This window comes from Muntiacus reevesi, chromosome 2 (genome assembly GCF_963930625.1).
Source record: "Muntiacus reevesi chromosome 2, mMunRee1.1, whole genome shotgun sequence".
Lineage (NCBI taxonomy): Eukaryota > Metazoa > Chordata > Mammalia > Artiodactyla > Cervidae > Muntiacus > Muntiacus reevesi.
The window spans coordinates 205,803,577-205,831,330 of record NC_089250.1 but is presented as its reverse complement, the minus strand read 5'-3'; the positions used below and the strand labels follow the sequence as shown (position 1 = coordinate 205,831,330).

General features: G+C 51.8%; 3 protein-coding genes across 13 annotated transcripts; 1 reads left to right on the top strand and 2 right to left on the bottom strand.

The window, feature by feature from the left end:
- Positions 1–553: 553 nt before the first annotated feature.
- On the bottom strand, positions 554–6,367 carry AHSP (alpha hemoglobin stabilizing protein). 9 transcript variants are annotated; one of them, XM_065924737.1, is made up of 5 exons: positions 2,224–2,304; positions 1,927–2,039; positions 1,319–1,499; positions 1,086–1,160; positions 554–918 (listed from the first exon to the last, which is right to left on the bottom strand). In XM_065924737.1, exons 4-5 carry the CDS (start codon positions 1,158–1,160, stop codon positions 715–717), a joined length of 279 nt encoding a protein of 92 aa, XP_065780809.1. In that variant the 5' UTR covers positions 1,319–1,499; positions 1,927–2,039; positions 2,224–2,304; the 3' UTR covers positions 554–714. The 9 variants fall into 9 exon arrangements, with proteins under 9 accessions (XP_065780809.1, XP_065780810.1, XP_065780806.1 ...); XM_065924738.1 differs by having other exon boundaries at positions 1,319–1,447; XM_065924734.1 differs by having other exon boundaries at positions 1,319–1,388.
- RUSF1 (RUS family member 1) lies at positions 6,330–22,171 on the top strand. 2 transcript variants are annotated; one of them, XM_065924730.1, is made up of 13 exons: positions 6,330–6,767; positions 6,949–7,063; positions 10,961–11,006; positions 12,590–12,622; positions 12,703–12,808; positions 15,156–15,257; positions 17,523–17,593; positions 17,673–17,857; positions 17,939–17,996; positions 19,044–19,114; positions 19,800–19,943; positions 20,053–20,130; positions 20,622–22,171. In XM_065924730.1, exons 1-13 carry the CDS (start codon positions 6,453–6,455, stop codon positions 20,717–20,719), a joined length of 1,422 nt encoding a protein of 473 aa, XP_065780802.1. In that variant the 5' UTR covers positions 6,330–6,452; the 3' UTR covers positions 20,720–22,171. The 2 variants fall into 2 exon arrangements, with proteins under 2 accessions (XP_065780802.1, XP_065780803.1); XM_065924731.1 differs by having other exon boundaries at positions 6,330–6,734; positions 20,622–22,170.
- Positions 21,013–27,565, bottom strand: SLC5A2 (solute carrier family 5 member 2). Of its 2 annotated transcripts, XM_065924729.1 has the most exons (14): positions 27,427–27,565; positions 26,800–26,871; positions 26,619–26,723; positions 25,463–25,627; positions 25,064–25,169; positions 24,238–24,318; positions 23,857–24,086; positions 23,400–23,535; positions 23,055–23,162; positions 22,777–22,927; positions 22,503–22,671; positions 22,210–22,425; positions 21,327–21,456; positions 21,013–21,239 (listed from the first exon to the last, which is right to left on the bottom strand). In XM_065924729.1, the coding sequence occupies exons 1-14, from the start codon at positions 27,559–27,561 to the stop codon at positions 21,013–21,015; spliced, it is 2,031 nt and encodes a 676-aa protein (XP_065780801.1). In that variant the 5' UTR covers positions 27,562–27,565. The 2 variants fall into 2 exon arrangements, with proteins under 2 accessions (XP_065780801.1, XP_065780800.1); XM_065924728.1 differs by having other exon boundaries at positions 21,013–21,456.
- Positions 27,566–27,754: the final 189 nt, after the last annotated feature.

The following is a 27,754-nucleotide window of genomic DNA, read 5'->3' as shown; positions in this document are numbered from 1 at the left end:
CCCGTTATCCACCATGTATTTACGTCTATTGTTCAATTCCAATGAGCATGTGCAACAGTATCAGAATTATTAACCAGTACTAGGGCACAGTGTTTGTATGCAGTTATTTGTGGCTTAGTCTTATAGATTCCATCATTTCCACAGTCTGATATGTGAGTACATTTCACTTCCCAACCCCCATAGCGAGGTTGTCTTGTCCTTTTGTCATAGTTTGATTCTCTTGTCACATGCTGCAGTGTAGGGTAAACAAGACTGAGAGATTCCAAAAACTTTCTTCTAGACAGCATGTCACAGGACTGTGCTTTCTGGTGAGCGCTGTCTCCCCCTTTTTGTCCCCTTCCCTGTCCCTCAGCACTTACTCTTTAGACTCTGTTGGCTGGCCCCTCCTTCAGGCTATTTTAGTTCTGCCCAGTGGTTACTTAAGGCTGCAAACCTCTGTTCTAAGAGGTTTGATCTTCAAGACCATATTTAGGAAGCAGGGCTGAGGGAAAAGGGACCATCTGTCTCCACGATTCAGGGATCGGAACCAAAGAAGAGCCAACGAGCCAGGAAGACCATCACAACCAGAACTGGTCTTTATTGAGGCGTCAGGGTGTAGCAACACCATGAAGGAGCAGAGCCCGAGGACTAGAGCACAGAGGCAGCATTTAAGTGTTTCTTAGACTTGCAGCCTGGGTGTCTGGGCTAGGAGAAAGGCAGCGTGTGAGGGGGTGCTCATGAGGACTTCAGGAAGTTCTTATATTTGTCCAGGAAAGAGGCAGACAGGGTATCGAGCTCTTGCCGAAACTCCTGCAGAGCCTTGTCCTGCTCCTCTTGCTCCCCCGACATCTGCTTCTTGTAATAGTCGATGTAGAAGCTCACCCAGTCATTCACCACAGTCACCATGGCTTCTTCAGAGACGGCAGGATCAGTGAAGACCTGGGGGGGCGGTGTAGGGTGGGATCGGGGTGGGGGGCGATCAGAATTTGGCAAAGGAGACCCGGCTCTGACATGTGGTTCAGGAATATCCACAAACTCTGTTATTCTCCTTTCTCCCACCTCCCAACACTTCAGGCCTGTCCTCTGAAACAGAGCACCAGGCTTACCTGCTGATTCAGCAGGACGTTGAATTCCTTTATTCCTTTAGAAATGAGATCCTTATTGGTCTGAATAAGGGCCATCTGCTTGGTTAGAGAAAGAGATGAAATTTAAGCATCCTTTTCTCCCAGTCCCCTCACTCTGCTCTGAGGATCCCCGGTGCCCTGTAGGGTCACCTCCCCCGCACCAGCCTTCTGACCCTGAGCTGCCCTGAGAGCACATTTCTCCCCGGCTGGCTCACCTTCGGGTCCAGCGGTGCCGTGGAGGTCTCAGTCACACTTTTCAGTCTCTGGCTGTCCCTCTGTGCCAAGCTAGATGTAGACAAGGGGCCCAGTGTCAGCCAAAGAGGGAAACGCCCTGCATTTCATTCCTGAGGGAGGGTGATATGTCAACCAGGGGAGGGGAAGGAGGGAGAGGTTCCCCTGGAATTAGGAAGATAGCAAAGCCAAGAGAACAGATAAGTGGAGAGACCCAGAAAACCACACCAGGGACCGCCTTGCCCTCCCTGCCACATCCAAAGGCTGTGTTCCAAAGGCTCACAAAATTAACAGTGACTGATCCCCCATTGCAAGACAAGCACTTTAAAAATCATCCCCCTACAAGTGATGGCAATTATTCTTCCAATTCATAGATGATATATTCATAGCAGCTAACATTACAGTTATGCTTTGTGGGAGGCATTGTTTCAAGCAAATATTAAGGTATTTATTCTTGGGAGTTCCCTGGAGGCCTAGTGGTTGGGATTCAGGGCTTTCAGTGCTGTGGCCCAGGTTCAATCCCTGGTCAGGGAACTGAGATTCTGCAAGCCACACAGCATGGCATTAAAAAAAAAACAACAAAAAAACTCACAAAGTATGTATTCTTATAAAAGCTTCCATTAGGCCAGTTCCAATAACAGTCATAATTTTTCGGATGAGCCATTTATAAGATGGGAGGACTGGACACTTCCAGGCTGAGTTCCACTGGAATGGACACACATTTGTCTTACTCTCTACCATATATATCATCAGGTACTTGACAAAGCAAAAGTAACTTTTGTCATCTTTAAAAATATTTTCCTAATGTTTTCCATTTTAATAGATTTTTTCAAATTTCTAAATCACCATATACTAATTGAAATAAATGAAACATTATAAAAATACACACTGAAAAAGTGGATCATTTTTCTCCTTCCCCCGACAAAGTAGCCAGCATTAAAGAGATATGTATTTTTGGTCACATCTTTCTCCATTCAAAAACCAACATTCAAAAAAAAAAAAAAAAAAACAAACCCAACATTCAGGGACTCCCCTGATGGTCCAATGGTTAAGACTTTTTCTTCCAATGCAGGGGTTGTGAGCTTCATCTCTGGTTTAATTTTTGGTGGGGGAGCTAACATCCCATATGTCTGGAGGCCAAAAAATGAAAACATAAAACGGAAGCAATTCAAAAACAATAACAAATTCAATAAAGATTTAAAAAATAGTCCACATCTTTAAAAAAAATCTTCTTTTTTTAAATCTTAAAAACAAAAACCAATGTTCACTGGCACCTGTGCACTCAGTTTATTGATACGCTTTTTGTTTATTCCATTATCCTAATTAACATACAGCAAAATTAACTTCCTTTTAGTATACAATGTACGGAATTTAATATGTAGATTCATGTAACTACTACCACAATCAGGATACAGAACATTTCCATCACCCCCAAAACTCCTTCGTGCTACCCCCACTCTGATCCCTGGTGGTGGTTTAGTCGCTAGGTCATGTCCGACTCTTGCGACCCCATGGACTGTAGCCCACCAGGCTCCTCTGTCCATGGGATTTTTCAGGCAAGAATACTGGAGTGGGTTGCCATTTCCTTCTCCAGGGGATCTTCCCAACCCAGGCATCGAACCCAGGTCTCCTGCATTGCAGGCAGATTCTTTACTGACTGAGCTATGTGGTTGTCCCCTCTTATCCCTAAACCCTGCCAGCCACCGATCTGTTTGCCATCACTACAGTTCAGTGTTTTTGAGGACATCAATGCAGGAGACCCGAGTTCGATCCCTGGGTTGGGAAGATCCACTGGAGAAGGGAATGGTTACCCACTCCAGTACTCTTGCCTGGAGAATCCCCATGGACAGAGGAGCCTGGCAGGCTACAGTCCATAGGGTTGCAGAGTTGGACATGACTGAGCGACTAACACACACTATGATGGAATCATACAGCATGTAACCTTTGAGACTGTCTCCTTTCACTCAGAATAATGCCCTTAAGCTCCATCCAAGTTGTTGCAAGTAACAGTGAGTTAGTTGTTCCATTCCATTGCTAACTGTGTATTGCAAGGATGCACTCGATCTTCTTTATTCATTGACCCACTGGAGGATATTTGGATTGTTTGCAGTTATTGGTAAGCATCAGCAGAATAGCTATAAATATTTGTGAACAGGTTTTTGTGTGAATGTGTTTTCATTTATTTAGGATAGAAGGTATTTGTTGCCACAAGGAGGAATAGTCGCCATGGCACCTGACAAAGAACATGTATACAGAATTTAAAACGAATTCTGATAGTTCGATAATAAGACATTGCAGCTTTTTAAATGGCCAAAGGATTGGAACAGGCACTTTACAAAGAAGATATGCAAATAGCCAAAAAGCATGTAAAGAGATGGTCAACACTATTACTTACCAGGGAAATGCAATTGAAAGCTAAGATGTGATACCACTACATAACAACTACAATGACTAAAAGTTTGAAAGACTGATTAAGTGTTGGTAAGGATCTGAGAGAACTAGAATTCTCATACATTCCAAGTGGGAGTGTAAAATGAAAAGTCTGAAAGATAATTTGGCAATTTCTTATAAAGTTCAGCATACACTGACCACATAACCCAGCAATCCCACTCCAAATGGAGTTAGTAAGAAATGACCATACAAGTCTACAAAAATACTTACATGCAAGTGCAAATGTTCATAGCAGCTTTATCACAATAACTCAAAACTGGAAACAACCCAAATGTCTAATAACCAGTGAGTACATATACAGATTGTGGCATATTCATACCATGGAATACTACTCAACAAGAAAAAGAAACAGACTAATCAACAGACTACTCAGCAATAAAAAGAAATGTGTTGTACTCATGACATCATGGATGAATCTCAAAATCATTAGGCTGAGCAAAAGAAGCCAAGCATAGAAGACATATACAGTGGAATTCCATTTCTACAAAATTCTAGAATAAGCAAAGGTAATCTACAGTGGCAGAAAGCACTGTCAGTGGTTATCTGTTGCCAGAATACAAGAGTGGAGCTTAAAATGCAAACGTGCCAAAGGGAACTTTTTTAGATAGAAATATGTATCTTGACTATGATGAGCTTTCTCATACACTGTTAGTAGGGGTGTAAGTTGGTAAGGCTTTTCTTCTTTTTCTTTTTGTTTATGCACATGGGGTTAGTAGCTCCAAGGCATGTGGGATCTTTCTGGATCAGGGATCAAAATGTCTCCCGCATTGGCAGCAGATTCTTTACCACTGAGCCACCAGGGAAGCGCCAGTATGACTTTTTTAGAGGGATGATTTAACAATGCTTGTTCAAATTAAAAAACACATAGGGTGGGGAGGGGAGAGTGAGACGAATTGAAAAGGTATCACTGACATATACACATTACCATTTATAAAATAGCTAGCTAGTGCAAAGCTGCAGTATAGCGCAGGGTGCCCAGCTGAATGCTCTGTGACGGCCTAGAAGAGTGGGATGGGGGTGGGAGGGAGACCCAAGAGGGAGGGGATATATGTACACCTATAGCTGATTCGCGTTGTTGTTCAGCAGAAACCAACACAACATTGTAAAGTAATTATGGGGACATAGAAACTGGCACATTCATACCAAGGCATGCTTGCAACTATTAAAATAATGAGATAGCTACACATGTGCTGATACAAAAAGGTATCGAAGATGTTAAATTAACTACAGTTAGAGCAGGCTACCTCAGGCCGAAAGTATGGCAGTGGGCATTAAACATTAAACTAGATTTCTCTCTCTCTCTCTCAAGTGGCAAATAATATTTACTTCTGGGCATTGACTGGTATTTGTTGAAAATGGAAAGAGGGATAAATGTCAAGGAAGAATTTGACCTTCTCCATCTACATTATCGTTTGAATTAATTTACAGTAAGAATGTATCGTTCCATTTTTATAATACTTAAAAATAATACAAAATAGGGAATTCCTTGGCAGTCCAGTGGTTAGGACTCTGGACTTTTACTGCAAACAGCCCAGGTTCCGTCCCTGGTTGCTTAACTATGATCCCATAAGCCACGTGGCCAGCCAAAAAAGAAAAAAGATGATGTAGTTCTAGAACTATTAACCTCCAGCTGGACTCCCGCCTCAGAGCCCAGAAGTATAGCAGCTTCTCACTAAAGAACTGTTGAATGACTGGGTGAATGAACACTTGCAACTTTTCAGCTCTGTCTTCATCTGTCTGATGAAGTCCCATCAAACTCCAGTTTGGGTATGCAAACTCCAGTTTCCTGTTCAAATGAGAAATAAAATAATACCTACAAGGGCTACGGAGAAAATAAATTAATTCATTTCACAAAAAGGTAGTTGGCGCCTGACCTGTGTCAGGCCCTGGGACAAAGACAAAGTTCTTCTCCCCTGGGACTCTGTGTTCTAGTGGGGGCAGTGAGAGGATGAATCAGTAAAGGGTGAAGTCTGAGCAATGGAGCAGGGCCCAATCTACAGAGCTCTGTGGGCCATGACAAGAAGTTCATATTTTATTTTATCTATTTATTTGGAAGGCTGAAGGGCAGAAAATTTCCAGTGGAGGGTCAGAGACACCAGAAGGAAAACAAATAAACAAACAAAAATCTCACAAACCAACCAAGAGGGAAGCTTAAGGAGGCCTCAGTGATCATTTGGTTCAAGTTCTCAACATGCATGCATTTATTCATTCATAAATATCGTTCAGACGCCTACCATGTGTTGGGTACTAGGAATAGGAGTAAAATATAGCCTCTGACCTCACAGCAGAGAAGGCGCCTGAGGCCCAGAGGGGACACTGACTTGCCCAAGGCCACACAGCTAAAAATTCTGTGACTGCACTGGGTTGCAACGCAATTCCCTGGGGACGCCCTCTTCCCTTGTCCCCATAACCGGAAGTCGCTGGTCACAGCAAAGTCAGTACCTCCAGGATCTGGCGAGTCAAAGGGCTCCCGCGGCCCCAGACAAGATGCTATAAAGAACTAGGGCGAGAAACGACCAGCCCCAGGAGGTCGAGGCAGGGCTGGGAGGCCAGAAGCAGGAGGCCCTTTGGCGGAGGAAGATTGTCCCTCTGCAGCCGCCGTAGTGGAGCCGGAAGTGTCTTGTGGCCACGTTTCCCTTGTTGCTGGACTGAAGGGAGGGTTTCAGGATGGCTGATGTCTTGTGCTCCGAGCAGTTCGGCTCTGGGGCGGCCCGGGGCTGCCGCGCTGCCCCCGACGGGAGCCTGCAGTGGGAGACCTGGGGGCGCAGCTGGTGGGGATTTTCCGGGGCCTTCACAGCGAAACCCGGAGGACGAGATGGGGGCGGAGGGGTGGCTCCCGGGACTGCCACCCCACCTCTCTCCCGGCTGTTGGCCGTGTTCCTGCCTCAGGGCTTCCCCGATAGCGTCAGCCCGGACTACCTGCCCTACCAGCTGTGGGATTCCGTGCAGGTCAGCCTGGCCGACTGGGGAAGGGAGAGACACGTAGCCGGGGCAGGGGAGACAGAGCGCCACCCGCCCCTTCCCACTTACAGACTGGACACTGAGACCCAGAGATGAGCTGTGACACGTCCCAGGCCACACACCCCGGTGATGTGGCTGATGATAGATCTCAGCCCTCCATGCACCTGCGTTTACTCCTCACCCCACTGCTTTTCTTCTCCAGGCCTTTGCTTCCAGCCTCTCGGGCTCCCTGGCCACCCACGCAGTCTTGCTGGGCATAGGGGTAGGGGACGCAAAAGCCTCTGTTTCAGCTGCCACGGCCACCTGGCTCGTGAAAGGTGAGCTGGGCCCCTGAAGTCTCACCCATCGCTCCTCTCAGCCCTGCCATCGTCTCTGTCCTCTTTTTCCTTCGACGGGGAAGCCCAACCCCTCCTTTTCTCTTCTCCCAGTGTTTTGACATCTAACTGAGCTGTGATGAGTATGTTTATGCCTTCCTGTCTGATTAAATCCAGGAGCCAAGTCTCCCCGGTTCCTCGAAGAGTGCCTTGTACCGTTAAAAAGCAAAATTCAACTGAGTAAAACATTTATGTTGTCTTTATTGACAACTGGTGAATAACACAGGGCAAGGATACCCTTATCACGCCCACCAGCCTTGCAGCTGCACTTTGTTCCCCATACATGCTGTTCAGTGTCCCTTGATCATCTGGAGCCCAGATCCCTAAGCAAAACGTTCCCCTTCCCTTTACTCCTCATCTGTGGAGGACTCCCTACGAGTTCAATAATTGAATAAAACTGCCAATTGCCTGGGGTGTGGGAAATTAGTTAATTCTAGACAAAAACAATAGGTCCTGAGTGGCAGAGAGGAAGTTTGGGGAAGAATGAAAGGTGTTTTGGATCCTCTGGGAAAGTAGGTGATCTATAAATAATAACAATAGTAACCATCTGTTGAATGTATACTGGTTTTTGAAAAACCATTAGGGGGGGCGGGAAGTGCACAGAGATACAGTTTGGTACCATGCCCTCTAGAGAGTGAAGCAGAAAAGAAAGAGGGAACTGTTTTCCATCAGGAGGGCCCTTGGTTGTCTCTTGCATCCTTTGTCTTTCACTGTTGTTCCCAGTGGGGATTTAAATCAGACCCAAAGCTCATTGCTCCTACCGTCAGCCTGGCCACAGCTCTCGTGAGCCTCCCTGGATCTTTTGAAGAATCTGGGGCTCCTACTTGTACCCTTAGCATTAACCAAACTGTCCAAATATGAGTCCCTTTGGAAAGAAGTTCTTTCTCTGAGAGTGCATGTCAGTGGAAAAGTGGTGGTGATCTGTGGCTCTTGTTTGAGTTGTCTCTTCTTTTAATAATACTAATAATAGTTCCTGCACAGTACTTATTATGTACCAGTCTTTTTTTTTTTTTTTTTAATTTTGGCTGTGCTGACTCTTCATTGAGCATGAAGGCTTTCTCTAGTTGCAGAGCACAGGCTCCAGAGCTTGAGGGTTCAGTAGTTGCGGCTCACAGGCTTAGGTATGTGGGATACCAGTTCCCTGACCAGGAATCAAATTTGTGTCCCCTGCATTTGAAGGCAGAATCTTAACTGCTGGACCACCAGGGATGTCTCAGTATACCAGTCTTTAAATGTATTGATTCAGCATTCACAGTAGCTCTGAGATGGGTGTTGTCATTGTGTCCAATTTGTAGATGGGGAAACTGAGACACAGAACAGTAACTTGCCCAGGGTCACAGCCAGTAAGTGGTGGGACTTGGATTTGAACCCAGGAGTTTTAGTTGTAGGGTACATTTTCGTACCTCCACACTGTTTAATTTGGATCTTTTCTATTGCACTCCTGTTGCTTAAGTGTTTGGAATGCAGTGGGAGCTGGGGGCAGTAGTTTTGTGCCATTTCTAAGCACTCTAGTCTAATCACCAACATATTTATATATGTCTTCAGCTCAGGCAGGTTATTAAGAAAAAAACAAGAAAATTTTAAGACGAAAAAATATCCACTTACTATAAAGCCTGTTGTTGACATTAAAAGAAGCCCCATTCATTAGAAAGGATGTTACATACTTGTTTCTATCAAACATGAGAAATTTGCATGCAGAGCTTTACATAAAAAACTCCCTTGGAATTTTTTGATGCGGTCATTTTTAGTTACAGGTCTCTTTATGGAACATGATGTTAATTGTCATAACTAGTGATATTAATACTACGAGCAGCCAGTATTTTGACAGCCTGCTGTGTGCCAGGCATTTTGCACACTGACGTGTAATATATAGCTTAATCTCTGCAACAGCCATACTGGGTAGATGCTGTTATGAATTCCTTCTCCAGAGGGGGAAGCTGAGGCACAGAGAGGTTTAGCAATTTGCCTGTGGTCACAGGGCCAAGATTTGGACCCACACTGACTGACTCCTGTGTCCTACATTTTTTTAAATTTATTTTTTGATTGAAGGATAATTGTTTTATGGAATTTTGTTGTCTCCTGTTGAACATCAACATGAATCAGCCATAGGTATACATATGTCCCCTCCTACTTTTTTTTTTTAGCAACTGTTTTTTAAAAAAAATTTTTTTTAATTTTTAATTTTTGGCTCTGCTGGGCCTTTGCTGCTGTGCAGACTTTTCTCTAGTTGCAGCAAATGGGGGCTACTCTCTACTTCCGTTGCACGGACTTCTCTTGTTGCAGAACATGGACTCTAGACACACAGGCTCAGTAATGGGATCTTTCCAGACCAGGGATCAAACCTATGTCTCCTGCATTGGGAGGTGGTTTCTTTGCCACCGAGCCACCAGGGAAGCCCCTGTTTCCCACTCTTAACCGCCACACTCTTTTGCCAATTAGAGTTTTCAGAGGGAGCCAAGTACAGTTTGTGGACAGCTGATCCCTTACTAGGATTCGAAAGTTTTTAGATCTTGCAGTTCAGCCAATTGTAAGTGAGGCAAAGAGGACCAGGTAGGAATTAAGTTTCCTAGAGTGGTGTACAGTGTAGACTTTCAAAGGCAGTAGGGAGGATGTGTGGCATTATTGTATCCTAGTGCCAGCCTCCACATCTGACAAGGGCTTTGCAGATGGCCTCCAGTAGAATAATCCCCTTGTCACGTATGTATGTCCTTCATCATGGTTGCTCTCTGCTTTTGAGCCTGAAACCATGACTCTGAATCACTGTGGTCTGCTACACCCTGCCACACACACACCTCCCAGCCAGACCCTCGTTACCTGTCACACAGTGGGCAGCCAGTAAGCACTTGTGCAAATGAAAGTCTAGTGGATTCCAGAAATTTCTCTGACTCACCCCAGCCTGAGGGAGCCTCTCCTTCTGCCCTATACTCCCAGCTCTCTTGTCCCCAACCTGCAGTTCAAATCCTTTTCATTTATTTATACTGTAATGACCGTCTGTGAACCCACTTTCCAGCCCAATAGCTAGAATATCAACAGTAACCTCTGAATTTTCCACAGAGGGTTTCCTGCTTTTATATTTAAAAGTTTTACCATATTGATGTATATACCTCGACACTATGGTGTTTAGTTTCATTTGTCTTCAAGCTTTATGAAGAGCATTTGTAGTTCAGTCACTAAGTCGTGTCCGACTCTTTGCGATCCCTTAGACTGCAGCACGCCAGGCCTCCCTGTCCTTCACCATCTCCCAGAGTTTGCTCAGACTCATGTCCATTGAGTCAGTGATGCCATCCAACCATCTCATCCTCTGTTGCCCCCTTCTCCTCCTGCCTTCAGTCTTTCCCAACATCAGGGTCTTTTCTTTTATGAAAGCATCAGGGATTTTTTTCTTTTACGAATAGCATATTGTCCTGTATGTAGTCTTCATGACTGACTTTTCATATAGGATGATGATACTAGGATCCATCCATGCTGATGTGAGTGAGTAGTTGTGGTCCATTGGATTTTCATAGCTGTCTAATATGCCCCTGAGTAAATGAGCCAGAATTCATTTATGCATTCTCCTGTTGGTGAGCATTCGGTGTCCCAGTTTTTTGCTGTTATAAACAGTGCTACAAAGACTCCTTCTGGTCCATGTCTCTTGGTGTGTGTGGGTACCTAGTTATCTGGGGTACGTACTGAGGGACTACTAAGTCTAGGCACTTCTGACCCCATCATGCAGCTAGAACTTACTCAACTGGACTAAGCTCCCAAAGGCAGTGACCCAAGATGGAAAGCAATCTTGGTGCCAGACCCCACAGCACCCAAGGCTCTTGCTCGTTCCTTACCAATGCCTCTTTCCCCCAGATTCAACTGGCATGCTGGGCCGCATCGTCTTTGCCTGGTGGATGGGGTGAGTTTTTCTCCCTGACCCACAGAGTCATGTCTGTCTTATCCCTGGCTGTGTTTTCAGCTCCCCCTCTTTCCTACCCATCTCCAAGGGAGGGGAAATTTAGCAGGTACATCAGAGCTAAGGAGTCTTTAATGAGCACCCAGTACAGGTGACTTCCTGGGGTCACCAAGCAGTGAAGCCATAGAGCCACTGCCAGGATGAGATCTGCCTTTAAGAGCACTGATTGGCCCCTCTGATGCCCATCATGGGGAAAAACAGAGGGAGCCAGGATGCTCTGAGCATTCTTTGCTGGCTTGTTAAAAGAGATGCCTGGGTGGGACAGTGCTCAGCTCAAAAGGAATGACCCTCCTGCAGTGCGGTGGCTTAGACACGTGGTTGAATTCTGGAGAGTGGGCTTGGGGAGGTCATCGGAATCCCTGTCCCACATGGGATACATGTCACCATCTACCCAGAAGGGACTGAGGGCCTTGTGCTGCCTGCTTCCTCTTCTGGTCAGTACTGGAGCACCTCGGGAATGATCTAATATCTGCCATCAATTGTGGTTGTGAGGTGCAGTGAGTTAGTGTATACAAAGTGCTTAGCATGTAATAAGTGCTCAGTAAACGCCAGCTATGATTACCAACCCAAACTGGGCCTCACCAGCTCTGTGTATCCTCTCTAATCCTTCTAACACCTATGTAGAGTAGGATCGAATGGGTACCTCGTCCAGATGTAAAATAGGCCAGGTCACAGAGCTTGTAACTGGTGAGATGGGATTTGAACCTAAACCCTGTGCTCTTTTTGAGGCATCGGAGCCCCCATGTTCTAGTCCTGCCTTTATCGTGTATTAGTTCCCTCAGGAGTTCCCCATGTGCACCCCGTGCCCCACCCAGGAATGCTGTCTTTCTGTCTAGAAGATTTCACATTCAGGGTCAGTGTTAATGCTGCAAAGTCTGAGCTAGCCCGAGGGCTATAGTGTCTCCACTGGGATCTTGGAGAAGGGGTCTCTGGGGGTTTGTACAAGGGTCCAGGAGTCACTCCACCTGCAGAGGAGGGAACCATTCATGGGGTTGAGAAATAGAGATGTCCTAGGCTGGGTGTCAGAGCCTGGCTCTTTCTCTTGGCCCTTCCATCCCCATCCTCCACGTGATCCGAGGGAAGTTGTACCCCTCTCCAGGCTGGCTGTCTGTAACACGCAGGGCAGCATTTACGCTAAATGGAGTGCTTACAGGATATGCGGGCTTCTTGCTGGGTACCCTCTGAAGCAGGAGGAAGAGAGGAGAGCAGATGTCAGAGGAACCCAGGGATGGCCTCTCTCCCAGGAGGGTCAGGGGATGGGAAGCAGCCACGGGACAATCAGTTTTTCCTTCGGTGCCTCATGGGTTAGTAAGGGGGAAATGTGAGTGACCACTGAAGGTCCTCCCTGCTGCTGGTAGCATTTCAGGCAGCAGTGACAGGGTGTGGGGACAGAAGTCTGGCTAGGGTGTGGGTTCTTCTTCTGAGCCCTTTTGGACCTTCCCAAGTCCTGAGGATGGCCCGCACTGTCCACAGGATGTGTTTTCCCCTTAAATCCAAATTGTTGACCAATGTCTTCTCCTCCACAGGAGCAAAATGGACTGTAATGCCAAGCAGTGGAGGTGAGAAGGGGCTGGAACCAAGGAGAGGGGAGTCTTCTAGCATGAAGCTCTCTGACCTCTGACCCCTATCCCTTCCCCAGGCTTTTTGCTGACATCCTCAACGACATCGCCATGTTCCTTGAGATAATGGCTCCCATCTTGCCCTTCTGTTTCACCATAACCGTCTGCATCAGCAACCTGGCCAAGGTACCCATCTTGGGGCACCCCCATACCCAAGATTCCTGCCCTGGTGGTGCTTTGTGGGGCTTACTTGGAGCCCTGAGGGCAGCCCTGCCTGGGCCCTGTGTTCAAGGCACTTCTAGAAGAGTGAAAAAGTTCAGATGTCTCTTCTCGGACCCAGCAGTGTATTCTGATCCTCCTCCCCAGCCAGACGCCATCTAGAGTCTGAGATGGTCTAAGGTGGTGTCTGGAGCCGGGGGATGGGTGAGAGGGTGAGAGACCTCTGAGCAAGAGATAGAAGGGGAGATCCATTGTCAACATCGTGGGACCAGCCCTCTGGCCACCTTTCATTCTTTCCATAAAATATTTAGAGTGCCTGCTGCATGTTTGGCGCAGAATACAGGCGCTCCCATCTTTGAAAGAAAACTACACATAATTAAATGTTTATTGAATGATAGCTATAGGTATTTCAGATGAGAAGTACAGGACTGCAGGAAGGTTCAGCAGGGACTCTGGCCTGCTCAGGGAATGTCGGAAGGTCTTGCCTGAGAGTGGGCCCTGAAAAATGAGTGTGAGCTGCAGGGTGGGCGTTGTGGGCAGAAAGAGCATTGCGGGTCAAGGTCCAGTGGCAAGACGGAGTGCAGACCAGACAGCGGGGCTGGAGGGTCAAGTGGGGTGAATCTGGGCTCATCCTCTCTGCCAGGCTGCTCATCCTGGTGGTTCCTTCAGGTTGGCCTCATCCGAAGATGGAACCCGAGGCCTAGCCTGTCTTCCTTACAGGGTTAAGTACCTGGCACAGAGTAAAGAGTCCGGAAGACACGTAATTGATCTCCCTGACAATCCAGTGGTTAAGATTCCATGCTTCCACCACAGCAGGCTTGGTGTTCAATCCCTGTTTAGGGAAGTTCTACATGCCTTGTGGTGTGGCAAAAAAAAAAAAGACCTAAGACCTATTGCAAAGGCCCAACCATCCCTTCAAAATCTTGTGTGTTATTCCACGCAGCATGACTGACACTTAGGAGCCAACAGCTCTTTATGGTGGAGGCCGATGAGCTCCCTGGCCCAGAACTGAATGCTGTGAGCACCCCTCCCCCTCGAGGACAGGAAACCCCAGAGGAAAGAAAGATTGTGACCTCTGCCAAAATACTGCATTGAGCTCTGCTCTGAGGGCCTCAGTCTCTTCATCTGTCAAATAAGGGACTCCAACACGGCTGTGAACTCCCCCTCTCCCCTCCCCACCCTTCTCCGGAGTTCTAGTCTCCGGTGACCAGCACCTCCATCCCTCAGATACAACAACCAGAAGCCTGGCTGTCATCCATGCCTTCGTCTCCTCCCCCTGTCGCCTGTCACCCTCACCTAAGCATCCATTCAAGACTGTATTTTCCCCTCTTGAATCTCTCCAGTCCTTTAATGACTGCATTCCCATGTCACCTGGTGGGTTCTTATTGCTTAAAAAAAAAAGTAATTTTCCAAGGTCATCTCCCTGAATCTATTTTCACCCCTCTTCAGTCCTCAGAGAACCCCATAGTCCTTATTAGAGTGGAAATCAAATCAGGTCACCCCCCCTGCCTGTTGCTGTTGGTATAAAGACCTTAACGAGGCGTTTGCGGTTCTGTGTGATCAGGTCCCCCACCCATCACAGCAGCCTCCTTTCACACCGCTTTCCTCTTACCTTTGAACAGATGCTGATCATGTCATCACTGGTTTATTTGTTTACTGTCTGATGATTTCTAAGTTTCAGGAGGGCAGCAGTTGTATCTGAAGTCTACCACAGCACTGAAATGTGTATCTGATGTCTGAGAGATGTGATAAATGAGTGAAAGCCTTCAGTGGCCCTAGTCGATGAGCTCTCCCATCTTAGAGGGAGAGCCCTAGGAGGTCAGGGCCACTGGTGTGGGTTTTGAACTGGCCTGGAAGGCTTGGCTAGGCCTCAACTGGGGCAGGAAGAGAATGGAATTAGTTCCAGGCAGGGAGAATGTAAGCGCCAAGTTGCAAGCCAGACTGGGCCTGGGAGCTCTGCCAGGGGAAGAGGCAGCTAGAGCAGACGTTGGAGGCTGGGGAAGTTCTGGGTTAAGAATGGCCTTCGGGTCTTCACCTTGGGGGAAGAAAGCGAGTTTCTTGGAGCTGGGTCCACAGGGTGGCATGGCCGGCACACCTTTAGTTTTCTCCTGGAACAGGACAGGGGAGGTGGACCTAGTGGAAACGCAGGGTGAGAATGGGAGGCCAGGGACAGCGTTCAGGCTTTCAGTGTGGGGTGGCCTGAGGCCTCCTTTTTCCAAACTGGTTTGAGCCATTTGTTTGCTCACCCCCAGAAACGCTTGTGTTGCCGCAGCTCACAGCCCCTCTGACGTTCACTCTCCCTTTCCCCACCCAGTGCCTCGTGGGTGTGGCTGGCGGGGCCACTCGGGCCGCACTGACCATGCATCAGGCCCGGAGAAACAACATGGCCGACGTGTCAGCCAAGGACGGCAGCCAGGTGAGCAGCCGGGATTGGAGGGAAGGTGCGGGCGCACGGGGAATACGGGGGTGGGAATGTGAAGCGAGCCGGCTGAGGGCTCCTGGGGAGAGCGCTGGGAGACAGGCGGGAGGAAGTGTCGGTGAGTCTGTGGGCAGGTCGTCAGGTGTGAGGGCTCGGACTCCGTGGCATCAAGGCCAGGCTGGTCATCTCAGGCCTTGCCCGCTGCCCCTGTGGCCAGGAGTGAGGCCCTGCCCTGGACCTCGTCCTCTTTAAGCAGAGCCTCACCCTGTGAGGCACGTGTTCTGACCAGGTGAGGCCCCACATGTTAAGGCTCCTGGCAGGTTAGAAAGTGAGGTGGCTAGAGTCACCGGCCAGAGGCTTCCCCTTGGCAGTTAAGCAGGCCCTTCCCGCCCAGCCCCTCGCCTGACCAGAGGAGCCTGGAGTGGGGGTGGGAACATTCCTAGGGCCAAACCCTTAAGGAATGGGATCCCTCTGTACCCCCCGTGCTAAGTGCTTATGTGAATTGTTTAACTCACACCAAGCCTCTAAGATAGATACTATTATTATCTCCGTTTTACAGATGTGGAAACTGAGGCCCAGGGAGGTCACAAGTTTGACATCGCTTTCTTTGACATTGAAGCAATTTAGAAACATTTATTCTCGGGGCTTCCCTGGTGGTCCAGTGGTTAAGACTCCACACCAGTACAGGGGGCGTGGGTTCGATCCCTGGTCAGGGAACTCAGCTCCCACATGCTGGGGTGGAGGTGGGGAGTGTGTGGTGGAGTGGGGGGCATGGCCGAAAAATAAAAAACAACAAACCTCTGTTCTCTCCAATCCTACTTTCTGACCTTCTCTTATATGATCCTGTGAAATAGAACTTCATTTAAAAAAAATTAAAGCTAACCCTTTTCAATAATATTAACACAAGTTCTTTTTTTTGGCCATGCTGTGCAGCATTTGGGATCTTAGTTCCCTGACCAGGAATTGAACCTGTGCCCCCTACACTGGGAGCAGAGTCTTAACCACTGGACACCAGGGAAGTCCCAACACAATTTAATATTTTTTAAGCATTAACCATGTGCCGAGTATTTCATTTGTCTGAACTCATGAAATCCTCACAATGGATTCATGCGGGGTGTCATTGTCGCCACTCTACAGCTGAGGCAAAAAAGACACAGAAAGGTTGAGTCTCCTTGGGTCCCCCGGACTTGTCCCTTCTCTCAAGAAATGGTTGGATGAGTTCTTCCCCATTGTCTCTTCCAAGGTTGTTAGGGAGTGAGTACACCAGACCCTGCTCTTCAGGATCTCCCAGCCCCATGCTTGCTGTCTAGCCTGCTGTCTTTCTAACCTCCAGGCCCATTTTCCAGGGCCCCGGGGCTTCCTTAGTTCACAGAGGCGGTAAGACCACTGGGGCACCCGAGACCGGTGCTCAGCCCAGGACCAGGCCCCTGCTTTCTGTAGCCCTTGCTTTGCTGCCACTCCATGTGGCTGCTGGAGATGACTGTTCCCACCCCGGGGAGGGCCCTCTATTCCTGAGCTCCCAAGGCCCTGACCCCCAGTTTACACTCACAGCCCACCCCTCTGCACCAGGACCACCTATCCCAGGGACCCCCGTATTCAGGGGCCCCAGTTCAGACTTCTCCTCCCTCCTGATGAGTCGGGGGTCATGGCCATGGGTCTTTTCCTCTAAGGTAGGCTCAGTCAGGCCATCTTGGGCCATCAGTGGGGTCTGATAACATTGATTCTCCAGGGAAGTTGGAATTTTGTGCATTTCTTCCTAGGTGGTTGGTTGACCCCTTTGCAGAAGTGTCTGCCTGTTATTGCATACCAAGGGGCTGGGGGGATCGGCCTCTTTTTTTGTTGGCCACACCATGCAGCATGTGAATTCTTAGTTCCCTGACCAGGGATTGAACCCATGGCCCCTGCAGTGTTAAACGTGGGGTCCTAAACACTGGACCGCCAGGGAAGTCCCAGATTGGCCTTTTTAAACTACCAAATAAAGTTGTTCTACTCTGTGGACACTTACTTGCCTGAGTGTAGGGCTACACAAGTGACGCCTGCAAAACAAAGAAATGTTCCACAGGCATTGCATCTAGCTGGGCAGAGAAGCAGATGGTATCTTACATGATGGCTCACTCATCAAAAACATTAAAAATTTCCTAGGCACCCATATCAGTGTAGGGAGCATCTGGGGCAGGGAGGACTGTGGTGAAAGGCACTCAGGGATGTTCAGTCTGGCCTGGAGGGGAGCCTCCAGCTCCCAACCCCTCTGCCATTTTCCAGGAGACGCTGGTAAACCTGGCAGGGCTCCTGGTCAGCCTCTTGATGCTGCCCCTGGTGTCCGATAGCCCCAGGTAAGCCGGGATCCATGGCAGGGAGGAGGCGCCCAGCTGGGCCTCTGCTCCCACGGACCAGCTCACTCTCTCGCCCCAGCTTAAGCCTTGGCTGTTTCTTCTTCCTCACTGCCCTCCACATCTACGCCAACTACCGAGCCGTCCGGGCCCTTGTCATAGAGACCTTGAATGAACAGCGGCTCTGGCTGGTCCTGAGGCACTTCCTCCAGCGGGGAGAGGTACTTGGCCCCACATCAGCCAATCAGATGGAGCCACTGTGGACAGGTGACCCAACCCCTTGGGCTCAAGTCTTATGTCTCCTAGCTTCTTCCACTGCCCGGGCATCCTGACTCCAGCTTCCCACAGGTTTCTGGTCATCTGTGTCTCTATCCTTGGGGGTCCCCCTACACTGCGTGATGTCCAGGTGAGTGGCCCAACATCTCCCACCCATCATGTCACCATGTGCTCCTCCCCCCACCATGTGCTCTTGTTCTTTTTTTTTTTTCATTTATTTTTATTAGTTGGAGGCTAATTACTTTACAATATTGTAGTGGTTTTTGTCATACATTGACATGAATCAGCCATGGATTTACATGTGTTCCCCATCCCGATCCCCCCTCCCACCTCCCTCTCTATTTTTCTTTTTTCTTTAATAAGTTTATTTATTTATTTATTTTTGGGTTTTTTGGTTGTTGCTGCAAGGGCTTTTCCCTAGTTGCAGAGAGCAGGGACTACTCTCTAGTTGCAGTGCAGAGGCTTCTCCTTGTGGTGGCTTCTTGTTGCAGAGCACGGACTCTAAGATTTGAGGGCATCAGTAGTTGCATCACTTGGGCTCAGCAGTTGCCGCTTCCAGAGCACAGGCTCAATAGCTGTGGTGCACAGGCTTAGCGGCCCCGTGGCATGTGGGATCTTCCTGGATCAGGGATCGAACCCATGTCTCCTGCATTGGCAGATGGATTCTTTACCGCTGAGCCACCAGGGAAGCCTGTACTCCTTGTTCTGATTATCACTGGCCTCCCCTGACCAAGCCCTACCTCTTTGGTTCTTCATTTCCACTGGCGGTGGGGGGTGGGGGGGATGTCACTGTGGGTGCTTGGAGGGCAGGTGGTGTATACCATGAATATGTGGGATTTTAGTTCCCTGATCAGGGATTGAACCCATGCTCCTTGTAGTAGGAGCGCTAGAGAAATCCCAGATTGGCCTTTCTGAACCACCAAATAAAGTAGTTCTACTCTGCGGATGTTTACTTGCCTGAGTGTAGGGCTACTCAAGTAACTATTGTAAGACAAAGAAGACATGTTTGTTGATGTGTTTGTTGGATGCAGGAGAGGGTAACAGCTGAGGGGCGGATGGGAAGGAGGTGCAGGACAGCTCCGGTTAAACGATTAAGTGGCTGTGCAGTGACTGCATGGTCATGCCTGCCTTGTCTTCTCCCCGCCCCCGACCGACTGCACACTCTTGTTTCCTTCAGTGTCTCTGAGCTGCAGCGGCTGGTTGAGGGGCACCGGGAACCCTACCTACTTCGCTGGGACCAGTCACGAAGTAAGTGTGCCCTGTTCTCCCAGCTTCAGACTCACCCTCCTGGGCTCAGCCTCTCATTCCTCCAGCCCCAGAGCCCCAAGCTCTGGACACACGCCGGACAGTTTGGAGTCTGCCTGCTGTCCTCAGGGGAGCTTGAAGCTGAGATCGAATCCATTCAGATTATATAGCTGCATGCCCCTGTAAAGTTCCCTTGACCACTCTGTAAAGTGGAGCTAATAATACCTGCCTTATTATCTGCAGGGTTTTTGTGAGGATCAAAGAAGGTGATTATGTAAAAGCACTTTTACATTGTAGCACACACAAATGAGATTGTGGCCTCTGGTTCTCCCTGAGGAACCACTTTTGTCTCCTATTCAGGTCACCTCTTGAGGAAACAGGCACTAAAGTTTAATAGTCTGCTGGTCGTGTGTTAAAATATGCTTACTCTCACTAGCTATTAAAGACATGCAAAATAAGCCCACTTCAGGGAGCTGCTTTGAAGCTGTATCTTGGAAATTGGGTATTTTAGCTTGGCCAGAGCATTGGGGAGCGACAGGAGATGAAGTTGGAAAGGAAAGGGTGGGAGCTGGCCTTTCGTGCCAGGCCAAGGCCTTTGGGCCAGACAGGGATGAAGCAGGCTGGTAGGCCTGAGAGAGTTTCAGAGTTGGCCCTTCCCTGGTACCAGTCTGTCCCTGGGTCTCTCCAGACCAGGTACAGGTTGTCCTGAGTCAGATGGCAGGACCTGAGGCCATTCTGAAGGCTGCCACTCACGGGCTGGTGCTTGGAGCCCTGCGGGGAGATGGACCCCTCCCAGGAGAGCTGGAGGAACTGAGGAACCGAGTACGGGCAGGTAAATGCCTTGCAGTCTAGGCTGCTTCTGACCAAAGCAGGGTGGAGAGGGGAAGGAGCCTGTTTGGCTTGGGACACCTGGGAGCTTCTGGTTCTTCACCCCTGTCCAGGTCCTGAGAAAGAGAGCTGGGTCGTTGTCAGGGAGACACACCAAGTGCTGGACAAGCTCTTCCCGAAGTTCTTGAAAGGTAGCATCCTTCTGCTCCACAGCTCCTGGACCTTCTCCCCAGAGGCCCTGCCTAGCCCCATCCCTACCTCTCTATCTGGGAGGTGGAAGACCTGGATTTCTCTCTGTGATCTCAAGTCTGGGTCTCAGTTTCCCTGTCTGCAGGACGGGGAGGTTAGGATGGCCTGTGAGGCACTCAGTGTTGACAGACTATGGAAGCCCAGTTGGCACTGGAGAAGAGGGGTAGGGGGTTCGGGGGGAGGGGGAAGGCTCACAAACTACTGATGATGATCTTTCATTTAGCCCCTACTCCATTCTAGCCCTTTTCCCTGTGCTGCTTAATGAATTCATACAGCAACCAGATGAGGTTTTAGCCTCATTTTACACCAGAGATCACCCCGCAGAGGCAAGGGGAGCCTGAGCAGTACACCCAGCCCGTGCTGTGCCTTAGCCCTCTCCCCAAGGTTAGCCCAGAGTCTCCCCCACAGCACCACCCCTCTGCCCTCTCCCCAGGTCTGCAAGATGCGGGCTGGAGCACTGAGAAGCACCAGCTAGAGGTGGATGAGTGGAGGGCCACGTGGCTCCTGAGCCCAGAAAAGAAGGTCTTGTGAGCAGCCCCGCCGGAGGCCCAGGTCTCAGACAGGGGCCTGGAACAAGGACACTGGCCGCAGCAGGACCTAGGCAAGGCAACTTTATTTGTTTTTCGGGGAACCACAGTGGCCAGCTGGCCAAGGCCTCACAGGATGTGGCTACTAGTCAAATGGACTGGGTCCCAGGCAGAAACAAGGCAGACAGTAGGGATGGGTCCCCGCTACTCTCCGGCCCCAGGCCCTTCTCACCGCTGCGGGCTCCCCACCCCGACTCATTTCAAGGCTGTGGCTCAGAGTGTCCGACACAGTGGGCCTCAAGCATAAAAGCCCCAGAGGAACGCGGCCACGGCCATCATGAGCAGGGCGTTGAGGTTGACGACGCGGGCCCAGTGTGGGTCCTCACTGATGTCCTCCAGCCGCCTGGCTGCGGCAGCTGTCTCCTCCTGGGTAGGGCGTGGGGGGCTGCCCACCCCACCCCTGCTCACACCACAGAACCAGAGCAGGCACTGCCGCAACAGGCCTGGCCTTGGGGGCGGGGGTGCTGGGAGAAATTGAGGCCTGACAGTGAGTCTGAGGACACTCGGCTCCCCCAGCTGCCCGGCCCCAAGTCCCGGGGGCAGTGCCTTACCCTCCATCTCCACTGCATGCTCAGGGCTCCCGTTCTGCACGGGGGCTGCGGGCGGACCTTCTAGCTCCTCAGCATCCAGGTCCTCCCTCTCCTCCTTGCTGTGCCGGAGACTGAAAACCAGGCGGTGGAGCTGGGGAAGGGGGGAGCACAGGCCGAGTGGGAGTGCCGTCCCCCTGCCCCACTCCAGAGCAGGAGGTCTCCCATCCACACCAGCACTTCCTCACGTCTCTTTGTCCAGCCTGCACAGCAGCCCAGGACCACCTTCCATGGCTGCCCTCAGGCTAAACCCGAGCTCCTCAACTGAGTGTTTAAAAACTCTTCGCCCTGCTCTGCCCTCGGCTTCATCACCCCCATGTCCCCCGTCTACACTCACAATTCAATTCTAGTACTTTAGTCTTCCAGTCCTGCCAACTCGGCATTCCTCCCTGTGGGTGTTTGCTACCAGGGCTTCCTCTTGCTGCCTTTGCCCCTTCTGCACCTGTGGAGTCCTGCCCCTCCTTCTGGGCCCCAGCTCTTTTGTCCTGCCCCCCAATCAGCTCTGTCCTGGGGCACCCACCTTCCCGCAGCACAAGACCAAGCCCTCTGGGGGCTTTCAGGATAGTACCAGGTCCCTCCCGGCCATCACTCAGGCCAAGACTCTGCGGGGCTTTCACCTTCCCCATGATCTTCAGGCCACCTCCAAACCACCACAAATAAATGTGATTTAAATCAAAACATTGTGGTTGCTTTGCAAATGAAGCTTCAAACTGGACTCCTTGGTCTGCCCTCCTTACAGACATTCAGGTCCTCCCCACTGGGAGTCGTGGGAAGCAGACTGCAGCCTCGGGGTGGAGAGGGGCCACGCCCGCCCACGTTAGTGCCCCCACGGGAGGCCTGCACCTACGTGCTTGCGCGGGATGGGCGGTGTGCACAGCGAGACCACGAGGGTGAGGAGGCCGGAGCAGACGAAGAGCAGGATGGCGAAGTAGAGGTAGTGGACGCGGCAGAGGAGCGCGGGGCACGCCGAGGGGCGCACGCAGCTGCCGGAGCCAAAGGAGAACTCGGGAACCAGGCGTGCCAGGCCCATCAGCAGGCCCCCGATCAGTCCCCAGAAGGCGCCCTGCGGGGCCCAAGAGCACGTCAGCCTCCTCGGGCGTCCAAGTCCGACCCCAGCGCCCGATGTGCACACACGCTTACCTTCTCGTTGACGCGGGGCACGAAGAGCGCCAACACGAAGACGGCAGACACCGGCGGCGCCAGGTAGCTGGAGACCGACTGGATGTAATCGAAGAGCTGCCCGCCCTGCGCCGCCTGCACAACGGGCAGCCAGGCCACCGACACGGCCACGATGAACACCACCCAGAGCCTGCGGTGGGCGGCCAACGGGAGGTTTCACCCGGTCTCCCCCTGTCCCTACTCTCCCTCCCCCGGGGCCGAGTCGTAGGGCTGGAGATGGAAAACCCAGGCCCACCGTCCTACTAGCAGCAGTTCGCGGTCGCCCGCGCGGGGCCGCAGGCGCGTGTAGATGTCCATGGTGAAGAGTGTGCTGCTGCTGTTGAAGATGGAGGCCAGCGAGGACATGAGCGCCGCCAGCATGACCGCCAGCATGAGTCCGCGCAGACCTGCGGGCGGACTGCAGCTGTGAGCCTGCGGCCGCGAGGGGGCGCCCGGAGGGTGCGGGCCGGGCGAGGGGTGACGCCTAGCACTGGCGCCTGTGGGCATGGCGGGCAACCCGAGGGCCGCCCTCACCATTGGGCATGAGCTTCACGACGAGCCGCGGGTAGGCGATGTTGGAACAGCCCACCTCGGTGCCGCACACGCGCTTACACACCTCGGGCACCACGCACGCCACCTCGTCTGCGGGAAGGAGGGGGCCACGCGGCTAGGGGGGGGCCGGGTCTGGAACTTCGGATCGCTGAGGTGGGGACGGGGAATCCCAGTGGAGAAATGGGATCCCCAGGTGGGAGGCGGGACTGAGTGGCCCAAATCTTCGAAACGGGAACGGAAATGGGAGACGGGCACTTGTATCCTCCACTGAGAAAGGGGCTGGATGGGGCTCAGGATTCGGGGTCGGGGCGGGGTTGCAGACGTTACCCGGGTAAAGAACGCGGCTGATCATGCCCGGCATAACCATGAGGAACATGGGCATCAGCTTCAAGTAGCCGCACAGGATGCAGCCCGCCTTGATGTGGGTGAGGTTTTTCCCAGCCAGGCAGCGCTGCACTATGACCTGCGACGAGGTGCTTTCAAACTACCCTGCGTCCAGTCCTGGGTAACTCGCCGTCTCTCTGGCCTTACCCCAAGTCGCCTCTCTAATCCGGGCCCCGCCGCTGGCCCCTCGAGGCGGATAATTCAGTTCCAAGAGCAGACCTCGCCCCTTGGAACCGCCTCCATCTGGGTAGGTCTATTTGGCAGGCCTCCCGCCCGCCCCCTACCTCGGACCACGCCTTCCACCTGGCTTCCCAGGTGGGTTCAGGCTCCACCCATCTCAGCTCCGCACCTCGCAGGTTCTACCCCGGCCTCGCAACCCGCCGCAGCCCCGACCCCTCACCTGGTCGCTGCACCAGTACCAGCTGGACACGATAGTAAGCCCCAGAAGCAGCGCGGGCCATGGCAGGTCCCCCGTCACAGGGTCCCGGAGCAGGTGGTAGGAGTCCGGCCGGGGTCGATAGCAGGAGCTGGAGATGTTGCCCACGGCCGGATCCTCGGATACCGTCAGGGACGTCACTGCCCGCAAGTATTTGTCGAAAAGCCCCGAATACCCGCCCACCTCGTGGAAGGCTGTGAGGGCAAGGCCGTCAGGGGACCCGGCGCCCGCGACAAGGCCCTCCCTCGGACCACCCTGCCCCAGACGCGTGATGTCCCTGCTCCCAGGTGGAGAGCTCTGCGACCTGCGACCTCCGCGCCCCTCCCCCATAGGCTGAGCCCGTACCGTAACCCATGAGGACGAAGGCCCCCGCGAGAATGACGAAGGTCTGCACCGTGTCCGTGTACATCAGCGCTGCCAGCCCTCCTGCAACCGGCCTGGGTCAGGGGGCACAGCCCAGACAGGCTGCCTCTAGTACATAGACTGTCTTTGCGCGAATTGGAAAAGGGTTCCCCTTTTCCAATTAATTTTCCTGGAGGGCAAATTTCAGAATGATGGCCCATTCTCCGAGCTCCTGCACTCCGGCATCAGGAGGCAGGGCTGGGTGAGTACAGTGGGGCTGAGTTTGGGACTCCACGGATGCCAGATGCCCCCCGTGTAGGACCTCCACTACAGGCCCTTCTCTAAGTCCAGGTTTTCTCGTCTGTGTAACAGAAGGAGGTGATCCTGTAAGGTCCAATTCTCAGTTCCATCCCATCCCGAGGGGCCGGGCCATACAACAGGCCTTGGCACCAGGCCCCGCCCACTCTGGTTTAGCGTCAGGCCTCAGACCCCACCCCGTTCTCCCCGGACCTGCACTGGGATTGGTGAGCTATCCTGGAGCCTGGCCAAGTCCACTCTCCCCTCCCAGACGTTAATAAAAACTTAAGTCTTCCTTGTTGTCCAGGCCCAAGAGGGGCTCGGAGCTATGAATTTCCGAACCAATCTGCTTTCCAAAGAATCGGATCCTTCTGCTCACATCACACTTAACTTCTCCAGCCCTCTTTACCTTTGGTGACTCCTCTAAGCCCCACCCACACTCCACACCCCTATCACGGGTCTCTTCCCTAAGCCCCGCCCACAGTCCACGCCCCTAGCACGGCTCCCTTCCTTAAGACCCCGCCCCCGCCACCTGTCACAGTGTAGATCATGGTGATGCCCAGGAGTGCGATGACGGAGGCATAGATGTTCCAGCCCAGAGCCTGTTGAATGAATACTGCCCCGGAGAACATGTCCACCTTGGGGGAAGGAGCGAGCCTGCAGGTCAGGATCCAGGGGCCAGGGTGGGAACCCAGGTCCACCTCCTGCCCAGAATCACGACCCAACATGGCCACACCTCAAAAGTGCCCTCATTTTTTGATATCTCCCACTATGGCTGTAGCCCCAGAAACCGATTCCTTCCAGGCCCTGCCTCCATTAGGGTTGTTACAGCGATGGTTCCTTAGTTGTGCCCCCTCAGGGGCTTTCTAGAAACCACCACTGGGTGGTCCCACCCTTCCAGGGGCCCGTTCCTCCCACCACGCGTGCTTACCGAAATCTTGGTAAAGATGTACAGAAAAAGCGAGAGCACGGACAAGTAGAGGCGGATACGGCGGCCGCCGAAGCGCTTGCGCAGGTACTGCGGCATGGTGATGACGCCCGCGGTCAGGTACACCGGCACGAAGAGCCAGCCAAGTAGCAGGACCACGAACAACGCCTGCGGACACAGCGCGACATCGGAGGGTGACTCCCCGTCCCAGATCCTGCTCTGAGCTCGTCCTCACCCTCAAGGGGTCTGAAGAACCTTCCTCTCTTGGGCAACATGCTACTCCAAGGCAACGTTGCACCAGGGCCGCAGAGGACAAAAATGCAGATGATGACCTTGGGCTCTGGGCTTTCTGGACAAGGTCTTGATACTTCGCTGGGCCCTTAACGACAGCCCTTCTTGCCTTCCCAGGCCATGACCCCTGGCCATCTCTCCCAAGATGACCCCTAGACTCCTCCTCCTCCCACCCCCAGCACCTGAATCCAAGTACAGACCCTTCAGCCCAACCCCAGCCTCTGCCTCCCCTCTCCTCTCTACCCACCCAAACCTTCCATCCTTCAAGGCTCAGCTCAGAGGCCTCCTCCTCCAGGCAGCCCTGAGCTCAAAGCCCTGATCTCCTCAAGTCTCCGAGGCAAGCCTCAGTCCCAGAGCTTCCTCTCCTGCCCTTTTCTGCGAGGGGCTTTCACTTGGCCTAAAGATGCTCATAGGCCACCGCTTCCAAGAGCATCAGAAGAAGCACTGTTTCAACTTTGAGACTGTTCATCCCATTTCAGAAGAGGAGTAAATCGAGGCCAATGAGGGTGTGGCTAGTTTAGGCTCACATAGCAATAGTGAATCAGACCACCTGCCATATCGCAGTATCAAACACTATTATTTGTGTGATCAGTTTTCTTTACAGACATACTATGATTAACTTTGCTATTAAAACACTGCTTACTAACAGACTCCTTCCTATGAATTCAAGCATCTTACCCCCAATGCTGATATGATCAGCTAATACACCTCCTTTGGACCTACCCTTGCCCTGATCCTGGGATCTCCCACCTGCTTCTGCCTCCAAGCTGGCTGCCTGAGCATCACTCAAAGCCCAGCCTCACGGCACAGTTGGGAAGTCCCAACTCTGGTCTCACACCCCCACCTGGAGCCAAAAGGAGGGACTCACATTCCACTCAAATCCAGCCACGGCCAGGCCGCTTGCCGCACCGGTCCCTGCCAGGCCCACGAAGTGGCCACTGCCGATGTTGCTGGCGAAGAGAGAGGCTCCGACCTGGGTGGCCAGAGGTGGGGGTGAGCCAGACTGTTTCTCCAGGCCTCCTCCCGCACCACAGCCTTGCCTCTCTCACCGGCCACCACACCATGCTCCGTCCCGCCAGGAAGTAGCCGCCGACGGTGCCTCTGTTGGTTCTGCACATGGACTGGGGGATGGGAGTGGGGAGAGGCCTGGGTTCGGGGCACATCTTTGGACCTCATTAGCCTCCTCAACACATTCCTCAGCCTTGTTCCAGGCTGAATATTAACCAGCATGCGGCTCCCCTGATGATTCCCCCACCGGACTCCATCCCCAGCCTCCTCCCAAGACACAAATCCACCCAGGCCCTAGCCTAACCCAGCATCCAGCTTCCCAAGCCCGAATGTGGCTAGATGGGGCCTGACTTTCCTGTGGGCCCTGGATATGGGTTTCTGCTCAGCTAGCTGTTATGCAGACAGGGGAACAGAGACCTCATTTAGAATGCTGTCCCGATGAAAAGCCACCGACCCCTTAAAACTAGTCCAGCCCCAAAGTGGGCAGACAAGGCGTGAATGAATGTGGGCTGGGCCACCCTGAAACTATCAAAAGAAGAATTACTTGTCCCACACAGGGTTTCTCCCTCAAAGATCCAGGCATCCTTCCCCTACCACACATAGGGCTCCCTGAGACTGCCCCCCAGGCTCCAGAAGCAGGGCCCTAGCAGCATCTCCCAGCTTCTCACCCACAAGCCGACACCAATGACCAGCAGGAAATAAGCCGCGATGACTAGGATGTCAGCAGGATTGTCAATTAGAGCCTTCTGTTCCCCCAGCCCTGGTGCTGAGCCTGCCTCTGTGTGCGCCTCCATTCTGCCCATGATCTGCCCCTCAGGGCACTAGCCCCTGGATTCCCCCCTGGGAAGGATTAATGGTTACCCTGGGGGCAGTGAGCCAACAAGTTCCCCCACTCCCCGGCTTTGTTTAGCTGAATCAGGCCTCACAGAGGCTGAAGGCTGTGGTCCTGGGGAGCTAGACACTTTCAAATTCAAGGGTATTCCCCTTCCTGGGCCT

Bases quoted from the DNA above. Each gene is read 5' to 3' on its own strand.
- AHSP (XM_065924734.1), bottom strand. From the start codon at position 1,979: ATGACTGTTATTGGAACTGGCCTAATGGAAGCTTTTATAAGAATACAT. The intron at 1,389-1,926 runs GTGAGTTTTTTT...GTCTACATCTAG, and splicing joins TTTATAAGAATACATACTTT to CTTGGCACAGAGGGACAGCC. The intron at 1,161-1,318 runs GTGAGCCAGCCG...CTAACCAAGCAG, and splicing joins CGGCACCGCTGGACCCGAAG to ATGGCCCTTATTCAGACCAA.
- RUSF1 (XM_065924730.1), top strand. From the start codon at position 6,453: ATGGCTGATGTCTTGTGCTCCGAGCAGTTCGGCTCTGGGGCGGCCCGG. The intron at 11,007-12,589 runs GTGAGTTTTTCT...TCTCCTCCACAG, and splicing joins GTCTTTGCCTGGTGGATGGG to GAGCAAAATGGACTGTAATG. The intron at 12,623-12,702 runs GTGAGAAGGGGC...TCCCTTCCCCAG, and splicing joins TGTAATGCCAAGCAGTGGAG to GCTTTTTGCTGACATCCTCA.
- SLC5A2 (XM_065924728.1), bottom strand. From the start codon at position 27,561: ATGGGCAGAATGGAGGCGCACACAGAGGCAGGCTCAGCACCAGGGCTG. The intron at 26,872-27,426 runs GTGAGAAGCTGG...CCCATCCCCCAG, and splicing joins TCATTGGTGTCGGCTTGTGG to TCCATGTGCAGAACCAACAG. The intron at 25,170-25,462 runs GTAAGCACGCGT...CCTTCCCCCAAG, and splicing joins ACATCTTTACCAAGATTTCG to GTGGACATGTTCTCCGGGGC.